Source organism: Hyperoodon ampullatus (genome assembly GCF_949752795.1).
Source record: "Hyperoodon ampullatus genome assembly, chromosome: 10".
Classification (NCBI taxonomy): Eukaryota; Metazoa; Chordata; class Mammalia; order Artiodactyla; family Ziphiidae; genus Hyperoodon; species Hyperoodon ampullatus.
Genome location: NC_136923.1, coordinates 44,235,926 through 44,257,687, shown reverse-complemented (window position 1 = coordinate 44,257,687; position 21,762 = coordinate 44,235,926). Strand labels below are relative to the sequence as shown.

The 21,762-nt window shown below is 52.8% G+C and overlaps 1 protein-coding gene across 1 annotated transcript; it reads left to right on the top strand.

Moving 5' to 3' along the window:
* Positions 1–15,949: 15,949 nt before the first annotated feature.
* Positions 15,950–21,481, top strand: XIRP1 (xin actin binding repeat containing 1; the record flags this gene model as incomplete). Its single annotated transcript, XM_079713648.1, has 1 exon — positions 15,950–21,481. The coding sequence occupies one exon, from the start codon at positions 15,950–15,952 to the stop codon at positions 21,479–21,481; it is 5,532 nt and encodes a 1,843-aa protein (XP_079569774.1).
* Positions 21,482–21,762: the final 281 nt, after the last annotated feature.

Below are 21,762 nucleotides of genomic sequence, written 5' to 3'. Positions count from 1 at the left end.
AGAGTCAAGAATGACCTTAACAGTCTCCCAAGGTGATAGAAATAAAAACAAAAATAAACAAATGGGACCTAATTAAACTTACAAGCGTTTGCACAGCAAAGGAAACTATAAAAAAAAACGAAAAGACAACCTACGGAATGGGAGAAAATATTAGCAAATGATACGACAGACAAGGGCTTAATCTCCAAAATATACAAATAGGTCATACAACTCAATAACAAAAAAACAAAAACCCAATTGAAAAATGGGCAGACCTAAATATGTCTTCCAAAGAAGACATACAGATGGCCAGTAGGCACATGAAAAGATGCTCAACATCACTAATTATTAGAGAAATACAAATCAAGACTACAATGAGGTACCACCTCACACCAGTCAGAATGGCCATCATTAAATAGTCTACAAGTAACAAATGCTGGAGAGGGTGTAGAGAAAAGGGAACCCTCCTACACTGTTGGTGGGAATGTAAGTTGGTGCAGCCACTATAGAAAACAGTGTAGAGGTTCCTCAGAAAACTAAAAATAGAATTACCATATGATCTAGCAGTCCCAGTCCTGGGCATATACCCAGGCAAAACTCTAATTCAAAAAGATACATGCACCCCTATGTTCATAGCAGCACTATTCACAATAGCCAAGTCATGGAAGCAACCTAAATGTCCATCGACAGATGAATGAATAAAGAAGATGTGGTACATGGACTTCTGTGGTAGCGCAGTGGTTAAGAATCCACCTGCCAATGCCGGGGACACGGGTTTGATCCCTGGTCCAGGAAGATCCCACATGCCACGGAGCAACAAAGCCCATGTGCCACAACTACTGAACCTGTGCTCTAGAGCCTGTGCGCCACAACTACTGAGTCCACGTGCTGCAACTACTAAGCCCGTGCACCTAGAGCCTGTGCTCTGCAACAAGAGAAGCCACCACAATGAGAAGCCCGCACACTGCAAAGAAGAGTAGTCCTTGCTCGCCGCAACTAGAGAAAGCCCGTGCACAGCAACAAAGACCCAACGCAACAACAACAACAAAAAAAAACAAGAAAAAGATGTGGTACCTATATACAATAGAATACTACTCAGCCATAAAAAAGAACGAAATAATGTCATTTGCAGCAACATGGATGCAACTAGAGATTATCATACTAAGTGAAGTAAGTCAGAAAGAGAAAGACAAATACCACGTATCACTTACATGCAGAATCTAAAATATGGCACAAATGAACCTATCTACAAAACAGAAACAGACATAGAGAACAGACTTGTGGTTGCCAAGGGGGAGGGAAGGACTGGGAGTGTGGGATTAGCAGATGTAAACTATTATATATAGGATGGATAAACAACAAGGCCCTACTGAATAGCACAGGGATCTATATTCAATATCCTGTGATAAACCATAATGGAAAAGAATATTAAAAAAATAATGTCTTTATGTGTATAACTGAGTCACTGTGCTGTACAGCAGAGACTGGCACAACATTGTAAATCAACTATACTTCAATAAAAGAAATAAAAATAAAAAATAAAAAAAGAATGACCTCACTGTTTGGAGGCTGGAGCATCTAGAAGGATGGGTGGCCATGACCTGAGATCAGGAAGACGCAGGCTCAGAGATTCAGGCAGTTCTTCTTTGGAAGCTAAGTCCTTCCACCTCTCCCCCCAGAGGCTTTCCTGTGTTAAAAGATACTTTTCAGAAGGTAAAACCATGACTCTCATTACAGAAGTAAAAATGAATGCATGTTGAGGAATTTATTTTACTCATATGATCTGAGAAAACCAGGCAGATGTTATAACCGATTCCAAGGAAAGCTCAAAACAGCACAAATTTATATGGTAAAGGAATGTTGAGATGAATTGCAAATGGGGACAAAAATGAACAGGGCTAGAACCTGAAGACCCAGAAAGGTATGTTGCAGATGGTGCATAGTTATCTACTGAAACACGGAATTTTTTCTACACCTGATCCTCCTGTCAGAGTACTCAACATGTAAGTCTCAGGCGGGGGCAGGAGCAGAATGAACAGAATGAGAAGGTGGGTTTGACATCTGCTAGCAAGATCCAACAAAAGACAACAGGAAGAAAAACAAAAATGACACATATCAACACAAACATTTTGCACTGGATTCATTACAATACTTTTTGACTGGTTAGTATTTCTTTGCAGAGAAGTTGTTACAGACTAAGGTTTGTGTCTCCCCAGATTCGTATGTTGAAGACCTAACCCCAATGTGATGGTATTTGGAGGTGTTTCAGTTTAGATGAGGTCATGAGGATGGAACCCCGCTGATAGGATTAGTGTCCCTATAAGAAGAGGTAGGGAAACCAGAGCTCTCTTTCTTCTCTCCCCCGCACCATGTGAGGACACAGGGAGAAAGTGGACATTTGCAAACTAGGAGGTGGCTTTCACCAAAGAACCAAATCAGCAGATGCCCTGATCTTGGACTTTCAGCCTCCAGAACCATGAGAAATCAATTCCTGTTGTTTAAGCCACCTAGTCCATGGTATTCCATTATGGCATCCCAGCTGACTAATACAGAAGATGTTGATTTTTTTTTTTTTTTTGGTCCAGTCACTATGTAATCAGCCACCCGGTAATATTTTACATTCCACTCAAATGCAATTAGACCAGACTGAATGAAAACAAGTGTCATTCACCCACTTTCCTAGCCATTATTGCTTTGAAACCAAGAAAGTATTCCTTTTGTGCAGCTGCTCCCGAGCGCACATGAGCCCTTCACTGTCGGTGACTAAACTGGAGGTACAATTATTTCTATAAATAAGTAATAAATTTAGTGGTATCCTCTCTTATATGTTCTTTTTTTCCCCATCCCTTCTTCTAGTCCAATTAACACGCATGGGAGAAAGGGAGGGAGAGAAGGAGTGAACACTTTGCTATACAGTGACATTGACAGAGAAGAGGACACACTCCGGGACAAGATAGAAAATCTTACACAGTCACCCATACTCTTGTCAAAGAAGAATGTGTTGGGAGGAAAAAATTTCCCTCTACCAGCTTAGGTTCAGTGGTTGGGGGCCTGTGAATTAACTAACAAAAGACAGATTAACAGGAGAGAAGACAAAGTTTATTTACCAGGGAGGCTTCAGATGAATTGGCTCCCTGGACATCCAAAGATAAAGGTTTATAAACCCACTTAACGACTAGAAAGGAGGGAGAAAGGGCTTCTGTGGAAGAATAAATGGAAGGTAGGACAGTTTCAGATAAAGTTTCTTTAAGCAATTACTCATCCCTGTGATAGTGGTTAGTCTCCTTTCTGGCTGTAAACCTGCCGGAGAGGATTTATACCAACTGTATTTTCCAGGAGGTCCTGCTTAAATCTACAAAAGAAGTTGAGATCAGGTTTTTTTCTGTGACTGCTGTTTGTTCAGATGTTTTTAGCTCAGAAACTGACAAAGGATTAATCTCCAAAATATACAAGCAGCTCATGCAGCTCAATATCAAAAAAACAAAAAACCCAATCCAAAAATGGGCAGAAGACCTAACTAGACATTTCTCCCAATACAGATTCCCAACAAACACATGAAAGGATGCTGCTCAACATCACTCATCATTAGAGAAATGCAAATCAAAACTACAATGAGGTATCACCTCACACCGGTCAGAATGGCCATCATCAAAAAATCTACAAACAATAAATGCTGGAGAGGGTGTGGAGAAAAGGTAACCCTCTTGCACTGTTGGTGGGAATATAAATTGATACAGCCACTATGGAGAACAGTATGGAGGTTCCTCAAAAAATTAAAAATAGAAATACCATACGACCCAGCAATCCCACTACTGGGCATACACCCTGAGAAAACCATAATTCAAAAAGAGACATGTGGGCTTCCCTGGTGGTGCAGTGGTTGAGAGTCCGCCTGCCGATGCAGGGAACGCGGGTTCGTGCCCCGGTCCGGGAAGATCCCACATGCCGCGGAGCGGCTGGGCCCGTGAGCCTACTACAGAATGGACTTCAGGACATGGGGAGGGGGAAGGGTAAACTGGGACGAAGTGAGAGAGTGGCACGGACATATATACACTACCAAATGTAAAATAGATAGCTAGTGGGAAGCAGCCGCATACCCCAGGGAGATCAGCTCAGTGCTCTGTGACCACCTAGAGGGGTGGGATAGGGAGGGTGGGAGGGAGGGAGACATAAGAGGGAAGAGATATGGGGATATATGTATATGTATAGCTGATTCACTTTGTTATAAAGCAGAAACTAACACACCATTGTAAAGCAATTATACCCCAATAAAAAATTATAGATAATATAACTAAATATTAAAATATATAAATAAAATAAATAAATAATAAAAATAAAATAAAAGATTATTTTAAAAGAATCTTCATGCCACTGAGGTGAATTTTGAATCCCTTCAGGTGCAAAACCATGCGGGATCTTAGTTCCCCAACCAGGGATTGAACCCGTGTCCCCTGTAGTGGAAGTACGGAGTCCTAGCCATTGGACCGCCAGGGAAATCCCAAGAGGGTTTCTTGAAGGAAATGACTATTCTTCCTCCCGCCTCAAGTCTGATAGTGGGGCTTCAAGGGAGCATGGCTTGAATTCCCTGGAGCTGACTGGGGTGCAAGTGTGAAGTGGGCCACTAAGGTCTGCTGTGAGCCCCACCGGCAGGGCAGATAGAGAGAGGTCACAGAGTCGACCTGAGGTTGTGTCACCCTGATCAGGGGATGGTGCACACTCAGGTGGTATCTCCAATGCTGAGCAGCCCACGAGAGGAAGAGCCAGCATCTGGGCATCTGACTGCCCCCCAGAAGGCACCACCAACACTTTTTCTGCCCCTGTATCTCTCCTCCCTCTCCTCCCCTCACCCTAAATGAGGCTGGAGTGACATCGTGAACCGGTGAAGGGTAAAGAGGGCTGAGAATAGGGAGAGGGAATAGTGAGGAAGCCAGCCACACCTCCCTTCCCCACTGAATTTCCAAGCTGAGCCAGGGCAGCCTTCTGGGGCCCCACCAGCTCACCTCCCCTGCTGCCCAGTTTGCCCTTCAAGTGTTCTGACCCTTCCAGACTCTTAAGTTCAGAAGTAGGGCAGGAGAAGAGATAAAGGTGGAAGCTGGACTGTCTCTAATGACCCAACCTCAGAAGTCATAAAGTATCCTTTCTAGCCACCTGGATTCTAGGGGATGGCACAGAGACTGCTTTCTCTCAAACTGGAGGAATGTCACATTCACAGTACAAGGAATTCATATAGGACAGGAGATACTGGACTAGCCATCTTTGGAAAATACATCCAATCTGTCCCATGAATAAGCAAACACATCACAGAGTGGTGGACCCAGTAAATGAACTCAAGTTTTGTTAGCACCTTTTGTTCAAAGAGGAAGGAATATATGTCACACATTCTAGAAAGTTTCTCCTGCAACTTGGAGGAGATAAAAGCTTTGTTGATAAAGAGGGTTGATTGGGCTTCCCTGGTGGTGCAGTGGTTGAGAGTCCGCCTGCCGATGCAGGGGACACGGGTTCGTGCCCCGGCCCAGGAAGATCCCACATGCTGTGGAGCGGCTAGGCCTGTGAGCCATGGCCACTGAGCCTGCGCGTCCGGAGCCTGTGCTCCGCAACGGGAGAGGCCACAACGGTGAGAGGCCCACGTACCGCAAAAAAAAAAAAAAAAAAAAAGAGGGTTGATTGACAGTTATGAGGATAATTCACTTATCTGTGTAATCTGCCTCTTTAATAAAAATGAAGGCTCTGTGAGGAGCTCTAGATAGATAGGTAGTTAGATAGGTAGATAAATTCTCCAGTACTTAACCCAGAGCCCAGTACATAGTAGCTGTGCAAAAAATTCTTACAGAATAAATAAATGAAATGATGAAATGCAGTGCCTGGACTTCTGAGATGAAGTGTCACTTGATGACGTGCTGCCACCTTCTGGTCACTGGGGACCTTGCCAGCCATTTCCAACATTCCATTTCCCCATCTGCCTTTGGAAGGATGCACCCGTCTCTTGCCATCACCTTTCTCAGTTTACAGGGCACTTTCCTGATGGCTGATTGGTTTGGGTTTTAACAACAACCCTGATTCCTATGTTGATTCCCATTTGACCAGTAAGAACCATGAAGACCAGAGGAGTTATTTACCAGAATTATCTCTCCCTGATCTCCACATGCTCACTCCGAGCCCCGCTCAACCCTCCACAGCCTGGTGTGGCTTCCTCCACTGCACTGTGGCTGTTCTGGCCAAAGTCTTCAAGGGCACCCTCGTGGAATCCAGCAACCCCTTCCCCTCCATATCTCACTCTGTACAGCACTGTACACTGTCAATCTCTTCCCTCCTCTAAGTACATCCTTTCCTCAGCATCTTCCATTAACTAACTCCTCCCCAGATTTTCCCCTGCCTCCCTGGCTGCTGCTTCTCCTCTGCTACCTCTCTACAGTCCACCTTCCCCAGGGCTGTCCTGAGCCCACTTCTCCTCACAGACTCCTGGGAGACCACCTCCCTCAAAGCCTCGATTCCCACCTGCACACAAGTGGCCCACCAGGTCTCCGTCACCAGCCCAGTCTTCTCTCCCACCTCCAGATCCATTCATCCAGCCCCTGAAGACGGGCTCTGCCTGGAGACCCTGCACCTCATGCTCATCTTGTCCAAAGTCAAGCTGTGGTCTCCCCTCTCTGCCAACCTCCCTGCCCTTTCCCTCATGCCCATCACCCAGCCTAGGGAATGGCACCCCCACCCACTCACTTCCCCAAGACAGAAGGCTGGGGACCACCCCTGAGTGCTCCTTCTCCTCACGGCTGAGTCCACTGAATAGTTGTCAGTCTGCTCCCTGAAACCATGCACCAGGCACTCAAGCATCTTTTAGCTCTTTTAGGTCTTGTCTAGTCTACGCCCTCAGCATCCCTCCGACCAGCCCCTCCTCCCCTCCTCTCTGCCACCACTAACATCTTCATCATTCAGAACCTGGGCCACTATGAGAGGCCCTCATCACCAGCCTCCTGTGACCCAAATTGCCCCTGGTTAAAACCCTTCAGGATGGGGCCTAAACTCCTTGCCTGGCATCCACAGATTAGCCCTGCCTGACACCCAAGACCAACCTCCACACTCTGCCCATCCACCCTGCCCTCAAGTCACACCATGCACACCTCTGTGCCTCTGCCCATTCTCTTCCTTCTGCCTGGAATACCTTTCTTTCATCTGCCTATATCTAAAACATCCCATACCCACTGTACAGACATGGAAGCTGAGGCTCAGAGCACTAACATAACTTGTCCAAGGTTGTAGAGCTGGGAAGTGGTGGAGATGAGGAACCAAAGGAGGACGGTCTGAAACCTGCTCCTTTCACTCCAAAGCATCCAGGCTCTGCTGCAAGCCTCAGTTTCCCCAAGTGTAAAATGCAAGGAAGGAAAGACCCTGGGCTCTTCCTGCTCTGACTTCTTCCCTAACCAGGATTTCTTGATTCGGGGATGCTCTGAAGCTCTCTGGTGGTGACCTGGGGGTACTAAGCACAGCTGCCTAGGATCCCCTAGCCAGCCACTCAGTAGAGAATGCTTGGGCCAAGCTCTGAGCTGGCTGGGCTATGTTACACGTGGACAGACAGACATGGTCTCCCGCCTTCCCTCCCTCAACTGCTCCAGTTTCCATTCTCTATTAGTTTTCTGTAGCTGTGTAGCAAAATACCACAAACTCAGTGGCTTAAACAATACCCATCTGTTAGCCTAGTTTTTTAGGTCAGAAGTCTGGCACAGCAGGGCTGGCTTCTCTGCTCAGGGAATCCTAAGGCTGAAACTAGTCCTCATCTGGAAATCAAACTTCTGTTCCAAGCTCATTCAGGTTGGTGACAGAATTCAAATTAAAAAGTTCTGCTGTGTGAAAGACAATGTCAAAAGAATCAGAAGATGAGGCACAGACTGGGAGAATATATTTGCAAAAGGCATATCAGATAACAGACTGTTATCCAAAATATACAAAGAACACTTAAAACTCAACAATAAGAAATCAAACAACCCAATTTTAAAAATGAGTCAAAGACCTTGACAGACATCTCATCAGAGAAGATACACAGATGGCAAATAAGCATATGAAAAGATGCTCCACATCATATATCATCAGGAAAATGCAAATTAAAACAACGAGATATCCCTACATGCCTATAGAAATGGCCGAAGTCCAGCACATTGACAACACCAAATGCTGGCAAGGATATGGAGCAACAGGAACTCTCATTCATTGCTGGTGGGAAGGCAAAACTGGTACAGCCACTTTGGAAGACAGTTTGGCTGTATCTTACAAAACTAAACATACTCTTACCATTCCATCCACCAAGCATACTCCTTGGTATTTTCCCAAAGGAGTCGAAAACAGATGTCTACACAAAAACCTACACAGAGATGTTTATTGCAAATTTATTCATAACTGTCAAAACTTGGAAGCAACTAAGACATCCTTCAGTAGCTAAATCAATAAACGGTGGTACATCCAGACAATGGAATATTATTAAGCCCTGAAAAGTCATGAAAGAACCTTAAATGCATATTACTAAGTGAAAGAAGGCAATCCAAAAAGGCTATGTATTATACGATCCCAACTATATGACATTTTTTGAAAGACAAAACTATGGGAACAGCAAAAAGATCAGTGGTTGCCAGGGGTTAGAGGGGAGGGAGGGATGAATAGGCAGAGCACAGAGGACTTTTAGGGCAGTGAAACCACACTGAATGATTCCATAATGATGGATACACGTCATTATACATTTGTCCAAACCCACAGAATGTACAACACCAAAAATGAACTCTAATGTAAACTATGGACTTTGAGTGACAATGATGTGTCAATGTAGGTTCATCGATGGTAACAAATGTACCATCTGGTGGGGGTGTTGATAGTGGAGGAGGCTGTGCACTGTGTGGGGGCAGGGGGGTCTATGAGAACTCTGTACTTTGCTCTCAATTTCACTGCAAACCTAAAAACTGCTCCAAAAAAAACAAAGTCTATTTCAAAGGAAAAAAATATACACTGGATTTGGAAGGCTCAATTCAAAATAAAGAATGTAAAAATATCTCATTAATAATTTTTATTGATACATGTACATATGATAATGTTTTGGAAATTTGAGTCAGATAAAATATAATATTAAAATTAATGTCACTTTTTTCTTTTTGCTTTTTACAATGTGGCTACTAGAAAATTTTAAATGCCTTATGTGGCTTGCATTGTTTTTCTACCGGGCAGCACTGGTCTAAATCTTCAAAGCAACCGCATGACATAGGCCCATTATTATCTCACAGGTGGGAGAAGTTAATGTAGCAGACGCTGCTAGTGCCCCCGGATCCCTCACATCTCCCAGGGGTCACTTGCAGCTTCAGTGGGCAGTCCCTGTACAGGCTCACAGAGTCCTAACCTCAAACACGCGCATCCCTCTGCCTGAGGGGCAGACCAGAAGTCCAGGGTAGCTAGTGCTTCTGGGACCAGCCCTCAACCAGTGGGGTGAGGAAGGGTGGATAAATACCCCAGCTTCCTCACCCTGGGGGAGGCGTGTTCTACACCAGCTCCCAGAGGGACCCCAGTGGTATCGAGTCCCAGCTGTCCACAGAAGTAATCTGCTTTCCTTCCCCTCCTCACTTCTTTACTCCCTCACCACCTTCCTCCCCTCCCAGTGAAATCACTTGCACCCAAATGCTCCTCTCAGGCTCTGCTATTGGAAGATCCCAAATGAAGACACTAGAACACAGAGAGCTGGAAGACTCTCAGAGGTCGTATAAATAGGAAGAGACAGGCTGGTGATTTGATACCAGCAGTCTGACACCAGATCCCACACTCAGAAACCACACCTCGCTGCCCCTCATGCCACAGCCATGACATTCCTATGGGAGGAGGGTAGAGACTGTGCCCTCAAATCTGTCCAGCTTTGAGCTGACCCCCAAGCAGAGCAGGAAGTGCCTTCTCTAGGTTCAGATGATTTTGTCAAGAGGCTGAGCCGACCTGTCTCCTGCAGCCCTGGAAAGGACCCAGCCTGGCCTGCCCAGAGCTGTCCCTTGACACCGTGTCTGCTTCCCAGATGGAGGGAAGCCAGGACTCCCAGCCAGTGCTCTGAAGGGCACTCGTCTTTGGACCAAAAGGACACACTGGGATCTGGGACCTGGGAAAGCTGGGGGTGGCAAGGATCCAGGGGAAGATATATGGAGCTTACTCATTAATTGAGCTTATATATGCTGGGCACTGTTGCAAATGTGCTGTGTGTGTGTGTGTGTGTGTGTGTGTGTGTGTGTGTGTGTGTAATAAGTGTGTATTCCTCACAGCAACCTTCTGAGGTATACACTATTATTATGCCCATTTTATAGGTGAGGAAACTGAGGAACAGAGAGGGTAAGTAACTTGCCAAGGTCACACAGCTAGTAAGTATCACAGATAGGATTCAAATTTAGGCAGTCTGGCTCTTAACCATTCCTGCATTCTGACTCTCCTGAAACTTCTGGTGAGTCTACTGCCAGCTGCTCACTCTGAGCTCGGCCTGAGTACCAGTTCTCCTGGGAGACAGGCATGAACTTCTGACTAATCCCCAACTTTAGCAGAGCCCCACTCACTTAGAGGGATGGACTGACAGAGGAATGTGCCCTCAAGACTGGAAAGCAGTAAGCTCCAGAAGGGGGGCTGTAATCACTGGAAAATGACACCCTTCCCTCCTACCCCCTCCCCCAGGGCCCCTCTGCCTTTTGACAGAGATCAATTAATAAGCACAGCGATTCAACCTCAGTGTAATTATTTATACCCAGCCTCATTCCCCAAATGATTTGAGGGGGCTTAAAAAGATAAATTCACAGCATCTCCACCAAAGATATTCTGATAAATAATGCCTGGTTCATTGCCTTAATGGCCTTGTCACTGACACCCTGATGATGTGATACGGTTAGATCATTACACATAGGGTGACCAGCTCATCCTGGTTTTCTTTGAACTTTCCCAGTTTTAAAACTGAAAGTTCCTTGTTCTGGGAAACCCCTCAGACGGGCAACAAGGACAGTTGTTTACCCTCATTACATACACAGGATACAGCCCACAAAGTCTACTTGCTAGAAGACTAAAAATTTAGCTCTGAGTTTCCTCAGAGCCAAGGCAAAGAGGGAAACACCGGGACTTCCCTGGTGGCGCAGTGGTTAAGAATCCGCCTGCCAATGCAGGGGACACGGGTTCGAGCCCTGGTCCAGGAAGATCCCACATGCCGTGGAGCAACCAAGCCCGTGCGCCACAACTACTGAGCCTGTGCTCTAGAGCCCGCGAGCCATAACTACTGAGCCCACGTGCTACAACTACTGAAGCCTGGGTGCCTAGAGCCCGTGCTCCGCAACAAGAGAAGCCACTGCAATGAGAAGCCCGTGCACCACAACAGAGAGTAGCCCCCGCTTGACACAACTAGAGAAAGCCTGCGAGCAGCAGCAAAGACCCAGTGCAGCCAAAACTAAAAATAAATTTTAAAAAACCCAGAAAACAAAACAAAAAAATCAGGTGGTCATAAAAAGCCTCTTTCTTAATATTGAGGCCTGAGAAATTTCTACCATGAGTTATCACACTTGTGGTGAGTACAAAAGTGGGTTCCCTCTAGGCGCTTTTCTTACATACATAGTAACAGCAGGCCCTTCTATAGCACATGCCATGTGCTAAGCACTCTCACAAAACCTTCTCATACGTGAATTCATTCCAGTCTCAAAACCACTCTAGAAGGCAGGCACTGAGGCTCCTCTTTCCTTGGCCTGAGAGGACGCACGTCTCCCTGCTCTTCCCAGGGAGAGCCAGGAGTCCACGGAGCAAGTGGAGGGGCAGGGAAAGCAGCAAGAGGGAAGAGGCCACGGATGGGGGCTTCCAGATGCCCCTCTCCCCGCCCCCAGGCCAACACTGCCTGCCTGACATTGACTCAATGGAAAGAGTGAGCAGTGCCTGGTGTCACTCCCTGGCACCAGAGGGCATACCGCATATCAGAAGGAAGATCCTGTTCTGCCAGGTAACAGAACGCACCTGCAGGGCCTGCAACACGGAGCCTGGGCAAAATGCCTCCTTTGCGTGTGCTCTGCGTGGTCCCCTGACACCCCTTACCACACCGCCCTTCCGGACCAAAATGCCAGGATCTCTTGAGCCTACTAAGCCCCTTGGACTCTGGGCAGAAAAGGAGGCGGCAGGCGTGACCCCCACCCTAATCCTTCTGTGACTGGGAAGCTGATGACTCCAGGGTCAGAAATAACCCCCGAGTCAGCTCCCCGTGTGCCGCCCCTCCCCTCCCCTCCCCTCCATTCCCAGAAAGCCTGGGCCCTGAGTCAGAGGCAAGAGCCTGAAAATAAACAAGGATCCAGATAATCTGCTGTGAACACCACAGAACCATGCTGTGGAATTCCCTGATAAATCAGGGACCCAGTGAAGAACTGAGGCCTGGAAACACAGATGTCTTTCCCCCAGATCCAGCTGCGTGTACTCAGGGCCGAATATACCTGTGCTGTGGAGGGATGGAAGAGAGAGGGGAAATCTTTAGTGCAGAGGGAGTCGGGGAGAAGGAGGGCTGGGCTTTACTCTCAGGGGTTTCCAGGCCAGGAACTGAGGAGGAGGGCCCCAGGCCTGCCCTCAGGGGGCCTCCAGTCTCGTGGCAAGGTGGACGCACAGCACATGTCAGGAATAGTCAGAGGCTGGTCTGGAGTAGGGAGGTGGGAGCTGGGCCACTCAGGTGTCAGATGCCCCTCCTTAGTCATGCCCTCAAAACGGTCTGGGACACCCGCACCCCACACCATGGCTGAGTCACTGACCCCAATCCTCAGATCAGACCGGGATGAATGAAGCTCTCCCCTCCCCACTCCTCTTCCCCTCCCCAACAGAAAGAACATGTAACTGATTCCCGGGACAGACCAGTTAACTTCCACAAGCCCTAAAAATAACGGAACCACTTCATACTCTGAACTGAGCCTCCCCCCACCCGCCCCCACCTTGGCCCACCCCCTAACCAGCCAGATAAAGGCAGCTGCTGCGGCTGGCAGGGGACAGAGACCTGGAGCCAGGGCAGCAAGAAGGCATCTGACAGAGCCGGCAGAGCGAGAGGAACAACAGCCCCTTAGGCCATACCTGCCACAGACCCCAAACCCCCATCAGCCAAGCAGGACCCTCGGGTGAGTAACCCGCCCCTTTGTCTCTCCACGGCGGCGGGGCTGGCTCTCCATGCTGGGACGCCCCCTGGACCCTCTCAGGGTAGCATGTATGAGGGGCAGCTCTGGGTGGGGGAAGGAGGGTGAGGGGCGTGCATCTGGAGGCAGGTGAGTGGAGGGGTCTGATAGAAAGATTCCAAGAAGAAGTTAAGAGACAGTTATCGTGAGCCCCACGGGGGCTCCCAGAGTGGCTGCCACAGGCCTGAGGCCTGCAGAGGGGCAGGTTCCAGCCAGCCTGGCATAATCTAGAAAGGCTTGCGGGAGGAAATGGCCTGGGGTTGCAATTTTTAAAATACAGGTATGGAGCTCCTCAGGCTTCAGGGCTTCTTCCCCGGGAAGCCCCAGCTAGGCCCAGTGTCTAGAAGAAAGCATAGAGGAGGCGGGGGAGGACACGGAGGCTGGAGGGGGGTAAGTGGGCCCGACTCTGCACTGCTAGGACAAGTCCGGTGCCCAGCTGCTGCGGGTGAAAGTCTTGGCATATCTGGACCAGGAATGTCTCCCCTGGGCTGGCCTGAGCCCAGCGTCCCACATATCATGGCCTAGGGCCTGGGGTGGGATGCAGGCCATTGACTTGCCCAGTTGGAAAGCCCTTGGGGAAGATCGGGGCGGGGGGGCGCGCAAGGTGGGGCGACCAGATCTGAGTCTGTCCAGATGTAGAGATGTGTGGAGGTGCTGGGCCAAGAAAGAGCAGACCTGGAAGCAAAAGTAGGGGTCTCCCTGAGAGGCCGGCCCAGCCCTGGGAGGCCGAGCTCAGGGACATCCACTGAGGCTCGGGCCCTGCCCTCAGTCTGGTCCCAGTTCTGAACTCTGCCCTCACCCCACCCCTGTCCCTGCCCTCAAGAAACGCGGTGGGAAGGCCTTGCTACCACCTGGCGGAGCCTCCTGGGTCACCTCCTTCCCCTCTTGGGGCCTGTTTCCCCGTCTGAACAGTGAGGGGGTTGGGCTCAGTGACCTCTGTGGGTCCTCAGGTCTGCCATCTCTGGACTTTGTGATGCTGACAACTTGTGACCATAGTAGGGATTCTGGAGATTCCTGGGGGTGGGGATGGGGTGGAGCTGGTGGCCTGTACATGCCATCTGCTCAGGCCACCCGGATGACAGGACAGGGAGGAGGTGGGGACAGTTGAGGTCTGCCTGTGGCAGAGGGTCCTCATGAGAACTCAGAGACTAAAGGAAGCACCCGGAGCAGGTAATGAGACTCGGGCTGCCGGCTTTAGACGTCACACTTCTTGGGGCTCGGATGCCTTTGGTGGACGTGTCGGGGTGGGGTGGGGCATGCAAGGCTCAGTTTCCCCCCTTCTGAGGCAGCCATGAAAAGAAAGTCCTTCCCCCAGCCCCAGGTCGCTTCGGCCAGGAGAGGGTTCTAGCACTGGTCATGCTGTAGGCCAGGGGCCTGACACCAGCTCAGGAGGCAGGATCAGGGAGCCCAGGGCAGAGGAGGAGATGAGGTGGGCCCAGGCTCCCAGGGTCCCACTGGCTGAGCCTGACCTCTCCCCAGCGCAGGGCTGCTGTGCTGAGGCCAGGACCTCGGCTATATTTAGCACCGAGTGTGGAGCAGAGCAGTGGGTCAGGGGCAGTGAGAGGGGGAACGTGCTTCTCATACTTTCCCTACTGGCCTCTGGGGACTGTTAGTACACCTGTCACAAGACAGATAAGACACCTAGGACAGAGACCAGAGAAGGGCTTGAGCGGTGGGAGGCCATGGGGGGCAGGGATGGGAGGGGCCTTGGTGGAAGCTGATGGGCATGAAGAGGGAGAAGGAAGAGGAGCACAGGAGATTCGGGTTGCACACAACTGGGGATGAGGGTCCACGAGTGAGGGGCGGGGCTATCTCTGCAGGAAGGCCCTTGGTCGCACTGCCTCCCCTCCCTGTGGGTGTCACCCTCACACTCTCCTGGGGTGCCTTCCGGGGAACAGAGGGACACCACTGCCACTAAGAAAGCTTCACACTCCCTACCTATAGGGTCTAGGAACTCCAAGCCAGCACTGCCTGCCCCTCATTCGCCAAGATCTGACTCTGGGCCTCTTCTTTAAGTAAGAGTGGTTGGGCCAGAAGATCCTTGAGGTCGCCCTAGCTCAGATCTTCTGAGTCTTGGCACAGAAAACCCCTAACTAGGATTCAGAATCAGGCTCTGCCTAACCATGAGATACCGGGTGAGCCCTCACTCAACCTCGCTGCTTCCGCTGTAGCTCGGGCTGCTGGCCCCCCCGCTTTGCCTCCCTGGCCTGGGAAGGGTGAGTGGAGCTGGGCAGGCCACCCGCCTTGCCCCCCTCCCCCGTGAAAGTGACAAGCGCGCCCTCTGGTGTTACAAAAGGAAACATAACTGATGACTATTTCTCTCCATGGAAAATAGTTACCAGTTTAGGGACCTGCCTCTCCCTGACTGGGACCCCTTAAATCAGAATTCCCCCAGGCCACTCACCTGGGAATCTGCCAAGGAAAAACTGATTTTGGCAAAGGCAGGCAAGGATGGGCATGTCCAGTTTTCCCACTGGAGGTTTGGGCATCCCTTGGCTGAAGGACAGAGCTTCAAAGCCCGCAGTGCCCTGTTTGCTCCCTAGCAAGCCAGGTGATTCTGGGGAAGCACCTTGATGGGTGGCTCCATGTGCATTAAACTCAAGACTTGTCATATATCAACCACGCAGGTGGCAGGGTGAGACCCAGGTGACATCTGGAAAGGGAGGGGGTCTCTAAACACATGCCACAGCAGGGCTACTCTGCCCCTGGGCCCTGCTCCCTGCCATTTCTCCCAGCAACCAGCCCCATCCCACCTAAAGCCCCCCACCCCATCCTCATCTCTGCCCCCTCTCCTCAGAAGGATGGCCGACGCTCAGACGCAGGTGGCCCCCACCCCAAGCATCCCAGTGGCAGCTACAGAGGACCTGCCTCTCCCTCCACCATCTGCTCTGGAGGATCTGCCGCTGCCGCCACCCAAGGAGTCCTTCTCCAAGTTCCACCAGCAGCGGCAAGCCAACGAGCTCCGCCGCCTCTACAAGCACATCCACCCCGAGCTCCGCAAGAATCTGGCTGAGGCTGTGGCTGAAGACTTGGCTGAGATCCTGGGTTCCGAAGAGCCCACTGAGGGTGATGTCCAGTGCATGCGCTGGATCTTTGAGAACTGGCGGCTGGACGCCATTGGGGACCATGAGAGGCCACCTGCCAAGGAGCCCGTGGCCGGTGGCAATGTCCAGGCCACCTCCCGCAAGTTTGAGGAAGGCTCCTTTGCCAACAGCACAGACCAGGGGCCAGCCGGACCTCAGCCATCTGGAGGGGACGTCCATGCAGCCCGCTGGCTGTTTGAGACGAAGCCACTGGATGAGCTGACGGGCCATGCTGAGGCACCCGCAGCTACAGTGAGGGAGCCTGCAGCCAGTGGAGATGTCCAGGGTACCAGGATGCTCTTTGAGACACGGCCACTGGACCGCCTGGGCTCCCGCCCCTCCATCCAGGAGCAGAGCCCCTTGGAGCTGCGCTCAGAGATCCAGGAGCTGAAGGGCGATGTGAAGAAGACGGTGAAGCTGTTCCAAACAGAGCCACTGTGTGCCATCCAGGACGCAGAGGGAGCCATCCACGAGGTCAAGGCCGCCTGCCGGGAGGAGATCCAAAGCAACGCGGTGAGGTCTGCCCGTTGGCTCTTCGAAACGCAGCCTCTGGACGCCATCAACCGGGACCCCAGCCAGGTGCGGGTGATCCGGGGGATCTCTCTGGAGGAGGCGGCCAGGCCCGACATCAGCGCAACTCGCTGGATCTTTGAGACACAGCCCCTGGATGCCATCCGGGAGATCTTGGTGGACGAGAAGGACTTCCAGCCATCCCCAGATCTTATCCCTCCTGGTCCAGACGTTCAGCAGCAGCGGCATTTGTTTGAGACCCGAGCACTAGACACTCTAAAGGGGGAAGAGGAGGCTGGAGCAGAGGTGCCACCCAAAGAGGAAGTGGTCCCCGGTGATGTCCGCTCCACCCTGTGGCTATTTGAGATGCAGCCCCTGGATACGCTCAGAGACAAGGTCCAAGTGGGTCACCTGCAGCGGGTGGGACCCCAGGAGGGTGAGAGGTTCATGTACGAGCGTCTATCCAGTGATGGTTCCTCAGCACTGTCCCTCTCTCAGAGTGCCCCCCAGAGGGATGGGGTGAAGGGAGACGTGAAGACCTTCAAGAACCTTTTTGAGACCCTACCCCTGGACGGCATCAGGCAGGGTGAAGCTTCGGCCCATGGGAGCATAAGCAGAGCAGAAGGAACTGATTCTGCTGGGCAGTCCCAGGACATAGGGTCCCCGGTGTATGCCATGCAGGATGGCAAAGGCCACCTTCATGCCCTGACCTCTGTCAGCAGAGAGCATGTAGTCGGAGGTGATGTACAGGGTTACAGGTGGATGTTTGAGACACAGCCCCTAGACCAACTAGGCCAAAACCCCAGTACCGTCGATGTCGTGCGGGGCATCACCCGGCAGGAAGTGGTGGCTGGAGACGTGGGGACTGCCCGGTGGCTCTTTGAGACCCAGCCCCTGGAGGTAATCCACCAACGGGAGCAGCAGGAACGACGGGAAGAAGAAGGAAAGCCTCAGGGAGGCCCTCAGCTTGAAGCATCCCCCAAGGGCGATGTACAGACCATCCGCTGGTTGTTCGAGACATGCCCAATGAGTGAGTTGGGTGAGAAGCAGGGGTCAGAGGTCACAGACCCCACACCCAAGGCCAAGGCACAGTCCTGCACCTGGATGTTCACACCCCAACCCCCAGACAGACCAGAAAGCTCCAGGGAGCAGCACCTTGAGGTCAGCCAGGTCCAGCCTGGGGAAAGACAGACAGACAGACACATCTTTGAGACTGAGCCTCTGCAGGCCTCAGGCCATCCCTGCAGAAGGGGGCTTGTGCGATACTGCAGCAGAGTGGACATCCCCTCAGGGCAGGTGTCTCGTCAGAAGGAAGTTTTCCAGGCCCTGGAGGCAGGCAAGAGGGAAAACCAGGGATCCAGGGTAATCCCTGAGCCCATCCCAGCAGGCTCTGTGCACAAGTTCACCTGGCTCTTTGAGAATTGCCCCATGGGCTCCCTGGCAGCTGAGAGCATCCAAGGGGGCAACCTCCAGGAAGAGCAGCCCATGGGCCCCTCAGGCAATAGGGTGTGGGAGAGGCAACAGACTGCAGCTGAGGGGACCCTGCGGACTCTGCACGCCACGCCTGGCATCCTGCACCATGGAGGCATTGTCATGGAGGCCCGAGGGCCAGGGGAGCTCTGCCTTGCCAAGTACGTGCTCCCAGGCCCAGGGCAGGGCGGCCCCCACGTTCGGAAGGAGGAGCTGGTGCCTGGCGAGCTTCCCAGGATCGTCCGCCAAGTGCTGCGCCGGCCAGACGTGGACCAGCAGGGGCTGCTGGTGCAGGAGGACCCAGTGGGCCAGCTTCGCCTCAAGCCACTGAAGCTGCCAGCACCAGGCAGCAGCTGGAAGGTCGAAGACATGGACCCTGAGTTCCAGCAGTTGCTGGCTTGTGGCCTCGGGACCTCGGTGGCGAGGACTGGGCTAGTGATGCAGGAGACAGAGCAGGGCCTAGTGGCACTGACCGCCTACTCTCTGCAGCCCCGGCTAACCAGCAGGGCCCCCCAGAGGAGCAGTGTGCAGCTGCTGGCCAGCTGCATAGACAAAGGAGACCTGAGTGGCCTGCACAGTCTGCGGTGGGAGCCACCGGCTGACTCAAGTCCAGTGCCAGCCAGCGAGGGGGCCCAGAGGCTGCCCCTGACTGAGAGCATCATCCATGTTCCCCCACTGGACTCCAGCATGGGGATGAGGCATCTGAGAGGGCCAGGGGCCACCCCCTGCCCCCCACAGGCCACTGGAAAGGCAGTCCCTCTGGCTGGGGAAGAAAAGCAGGAAAGCAGGTGCACTGGGCAGAAAGGGATGGAAGCTTTGGGAAAGTCAGATGGAGCCACGACTATGCCCCTGGGACCCAGGTCCCCAAACCTCCAGGCTGCCATGCAGAGTCTGCGAATGGCAACAGCCGAAGCCCAAAGCCTGCACCAGCAAGTTCTGAGCAAGCACAAGCAGGGCCCCACCCCTGGAACCGCCTCTATGCCCTCCCAGGATAGTCTTCTGCAAGTACCGGCCACAGCCACTGGGACTGCCCAGAGCAACACCAGGCCTCCGGCTGGAGGTGACCCCAGGATCCCAGCAGCCCCCAGAAAGGTCAGTGGGGAACAGAAAGCACTGCCTGGAGGGCTGCCTAGGGGGTGGGTGACTATTCAGGATGGCATTTACACTGCTCACCCCATCAGGACCTTTGACCTACCGGGGGATGTCTGGCCTTCTGAGACAGGAGCCTTGCCAAGGGGCAGGGAGACTGCGCTCCCGTCTCAGGCTCCCAGCCCACTCCTGGAAGGCCCAGGTCAGAGTCTCGGGCCTGGGCAAGAGGAGCCTGGGAGCCACACACAGAAGGCCTGGGGACCTCCAGAGAAGGTGATGGCAGGACTCGGCCCAGGGGTCCTCCAAGCTGCAGAGACCACCCTGAAGGCTGCCCCTTTAGCCCCCCACACTCTGGCCTCTGGGCCTCAGGCTGCAGGTGCCAGCCTGCACTCCCATAATGCCTCTGTTCCGCCTCCTCCTCCTCTCCCAGCTGCTGTGACGGGACCTGACTTCCCAGCCCAAGCCGGCCATGATGAAAATTCCATCCAGCAGGCCTCTGAGCCCACACAGGACCCCCTTCTCCAGTCCCACAGCAGCGCTGCTGGCCAGAGAAGCCCTGGGGATTCACAGACAAAAACCCCGAAACTGGAGCCCACTACGCACCTAAGGAAGAAGCCCCAGCTGCCCCCCAAACCCGCACACCTAAGCCAGATCCCCCCACCTCACTGGCTGCCCAAGCCCTCAGCCCTCTCTCCCAGCTCCTCTAAGGAGGTGGGGCAAGGAAAATATAGACAAGGTGAGACTGGTACAGCTGACCATGACCCTCGGCCAACCAAGGTCCCCACCACTGCAGGCCAGGGCCGAGTATCGCCAGCTGGATGCTCCACTGGACAGAGCCAGCACAGCCCCCAGCATGACTCCAGCACCGTGGCCCCCAGGCCCACCAGAAGTCAGGCTGTGGGCAGCAACGACCAGAGCCCTGAGCCCCTCAAGCTCTCAGCTCTCAGCAGTGACCCCACCTCACCACAGCAGGGCCCCAGCCCCTCAGGAGAGAAGTGCACTGACGGTTCCCAGCAAGGGGTCCCTGAGAGCTCCAAGATTCTGCAGAGAAGCCAGCAAGAGCTCCAGGGCCTCCTGAGCCAGGTGCAAGCACTGGAGAAGGAGGCCAAAAGCTCTGTGGACGTGTGGGCACTGAGGAGGCTCTTTGAGGCTGTGCCCCAGCTGAGAAGGGCCCCTCCAGCTCCCGCTGTCCCCAACAAGCCTGAGGCCTCAGTGGAGCAGGCCTTTGGGGAGCTGACAAGGGTCAGCACAGAGGTGGCCCGGCTGAAGGAACAGACCCTGGCCAGGCTGCTGGACATCGAGGAGGCCGTGCACAAGGCCCTCAGCTCCATGTCTAGCCTCCAGCCTGGGACTAACACCAGAGGCCATTCCCAGGGACCTCTAAAGGACCACAGTGCACACAAGGTCAGTGTCACAGAGAGCAGTAGAGTCAGGCCCAACTGCCCAGGCCAAGAGGTCAGGAGTCAAACTGCAGTCAAGAGCCAAACGGAGGTTACATGCCACACTGAGGTCCAGGGTCAGGCCAAGGTCAGAAATCACACTGAGGCCAGAAGTCAAGCCGCCCCAACCACCCCTTCTACTCAGAGGCTGGAGACCTTGAGAGAAGAGTCAAGCCTCCCTCGAGTGTTACCTCCCAGCAGAGATTCACCCTCCTCCCCAACCTTTACCTCCATCGAGTCGGCCACTAGGAAGCTTCTGGAGGCTCCCAGCCCCAGGTGCAGCCCCGAAGTCTCAGTGAAAAGCACACACCTCCCCCAGGATGTGGGCCAGGCTCAGCCCCACCAGAAAGATGTCTGGGACAAGGCTGGGAAGAAAGAAGCCATCCAGTGCTCCGGACAGCCCCAGCACGCCCCTGCCTCAGCCAGCCCCCCGCTCACCAGGCGGCAGAAAAGTGTTCTGGAGCTGCAGACTGGGCCCGGTGGCTCCCAGCACTATGGAGCCACAAGAACAGTGACCGAGCAATATGAGAGGGTGGACCAGTGCAGGACCTCAGTGCTCACCTCCCCCACCACGGTCACCGCGCCCGCAGAGCCGCCCAGGGGCCCAGGCCCCCACCTCGGGCTCCACGCCTCTCCCCTGATGAGGCAGTTCCTGCACAGTCCAGCCGGGCTCAGCACAGGCCTGGCAGAAGCTGGGAGGGTGTGTGTGCCCTGCGGCCACTCGCAGCCAGCTGCCCAGTGAGCCTCTCCGCCTCCCACCACAGCCTCCCACCCATCCCCAGGGCCCTGGGACGGAGGTGGGTGCCTACCTCCTGCACAGATGAGGCAAGGACCAAAAAGAAAGGACATCTTCTGAGACTTGTGGGCAGTTTCCCTTTCGTCAGTTCTTGCAAAAGGGGGGAAAGAAAAGTTGGGAAGAAGCCCCTCTGAGTAGCTCAAGCCCAGGAGCTGGATGGGGGCTCACAGCTGCTCGCAGAGGATGTACTCTGTACAGGCACACACGCTCCTCTCACGGGCCTGGCC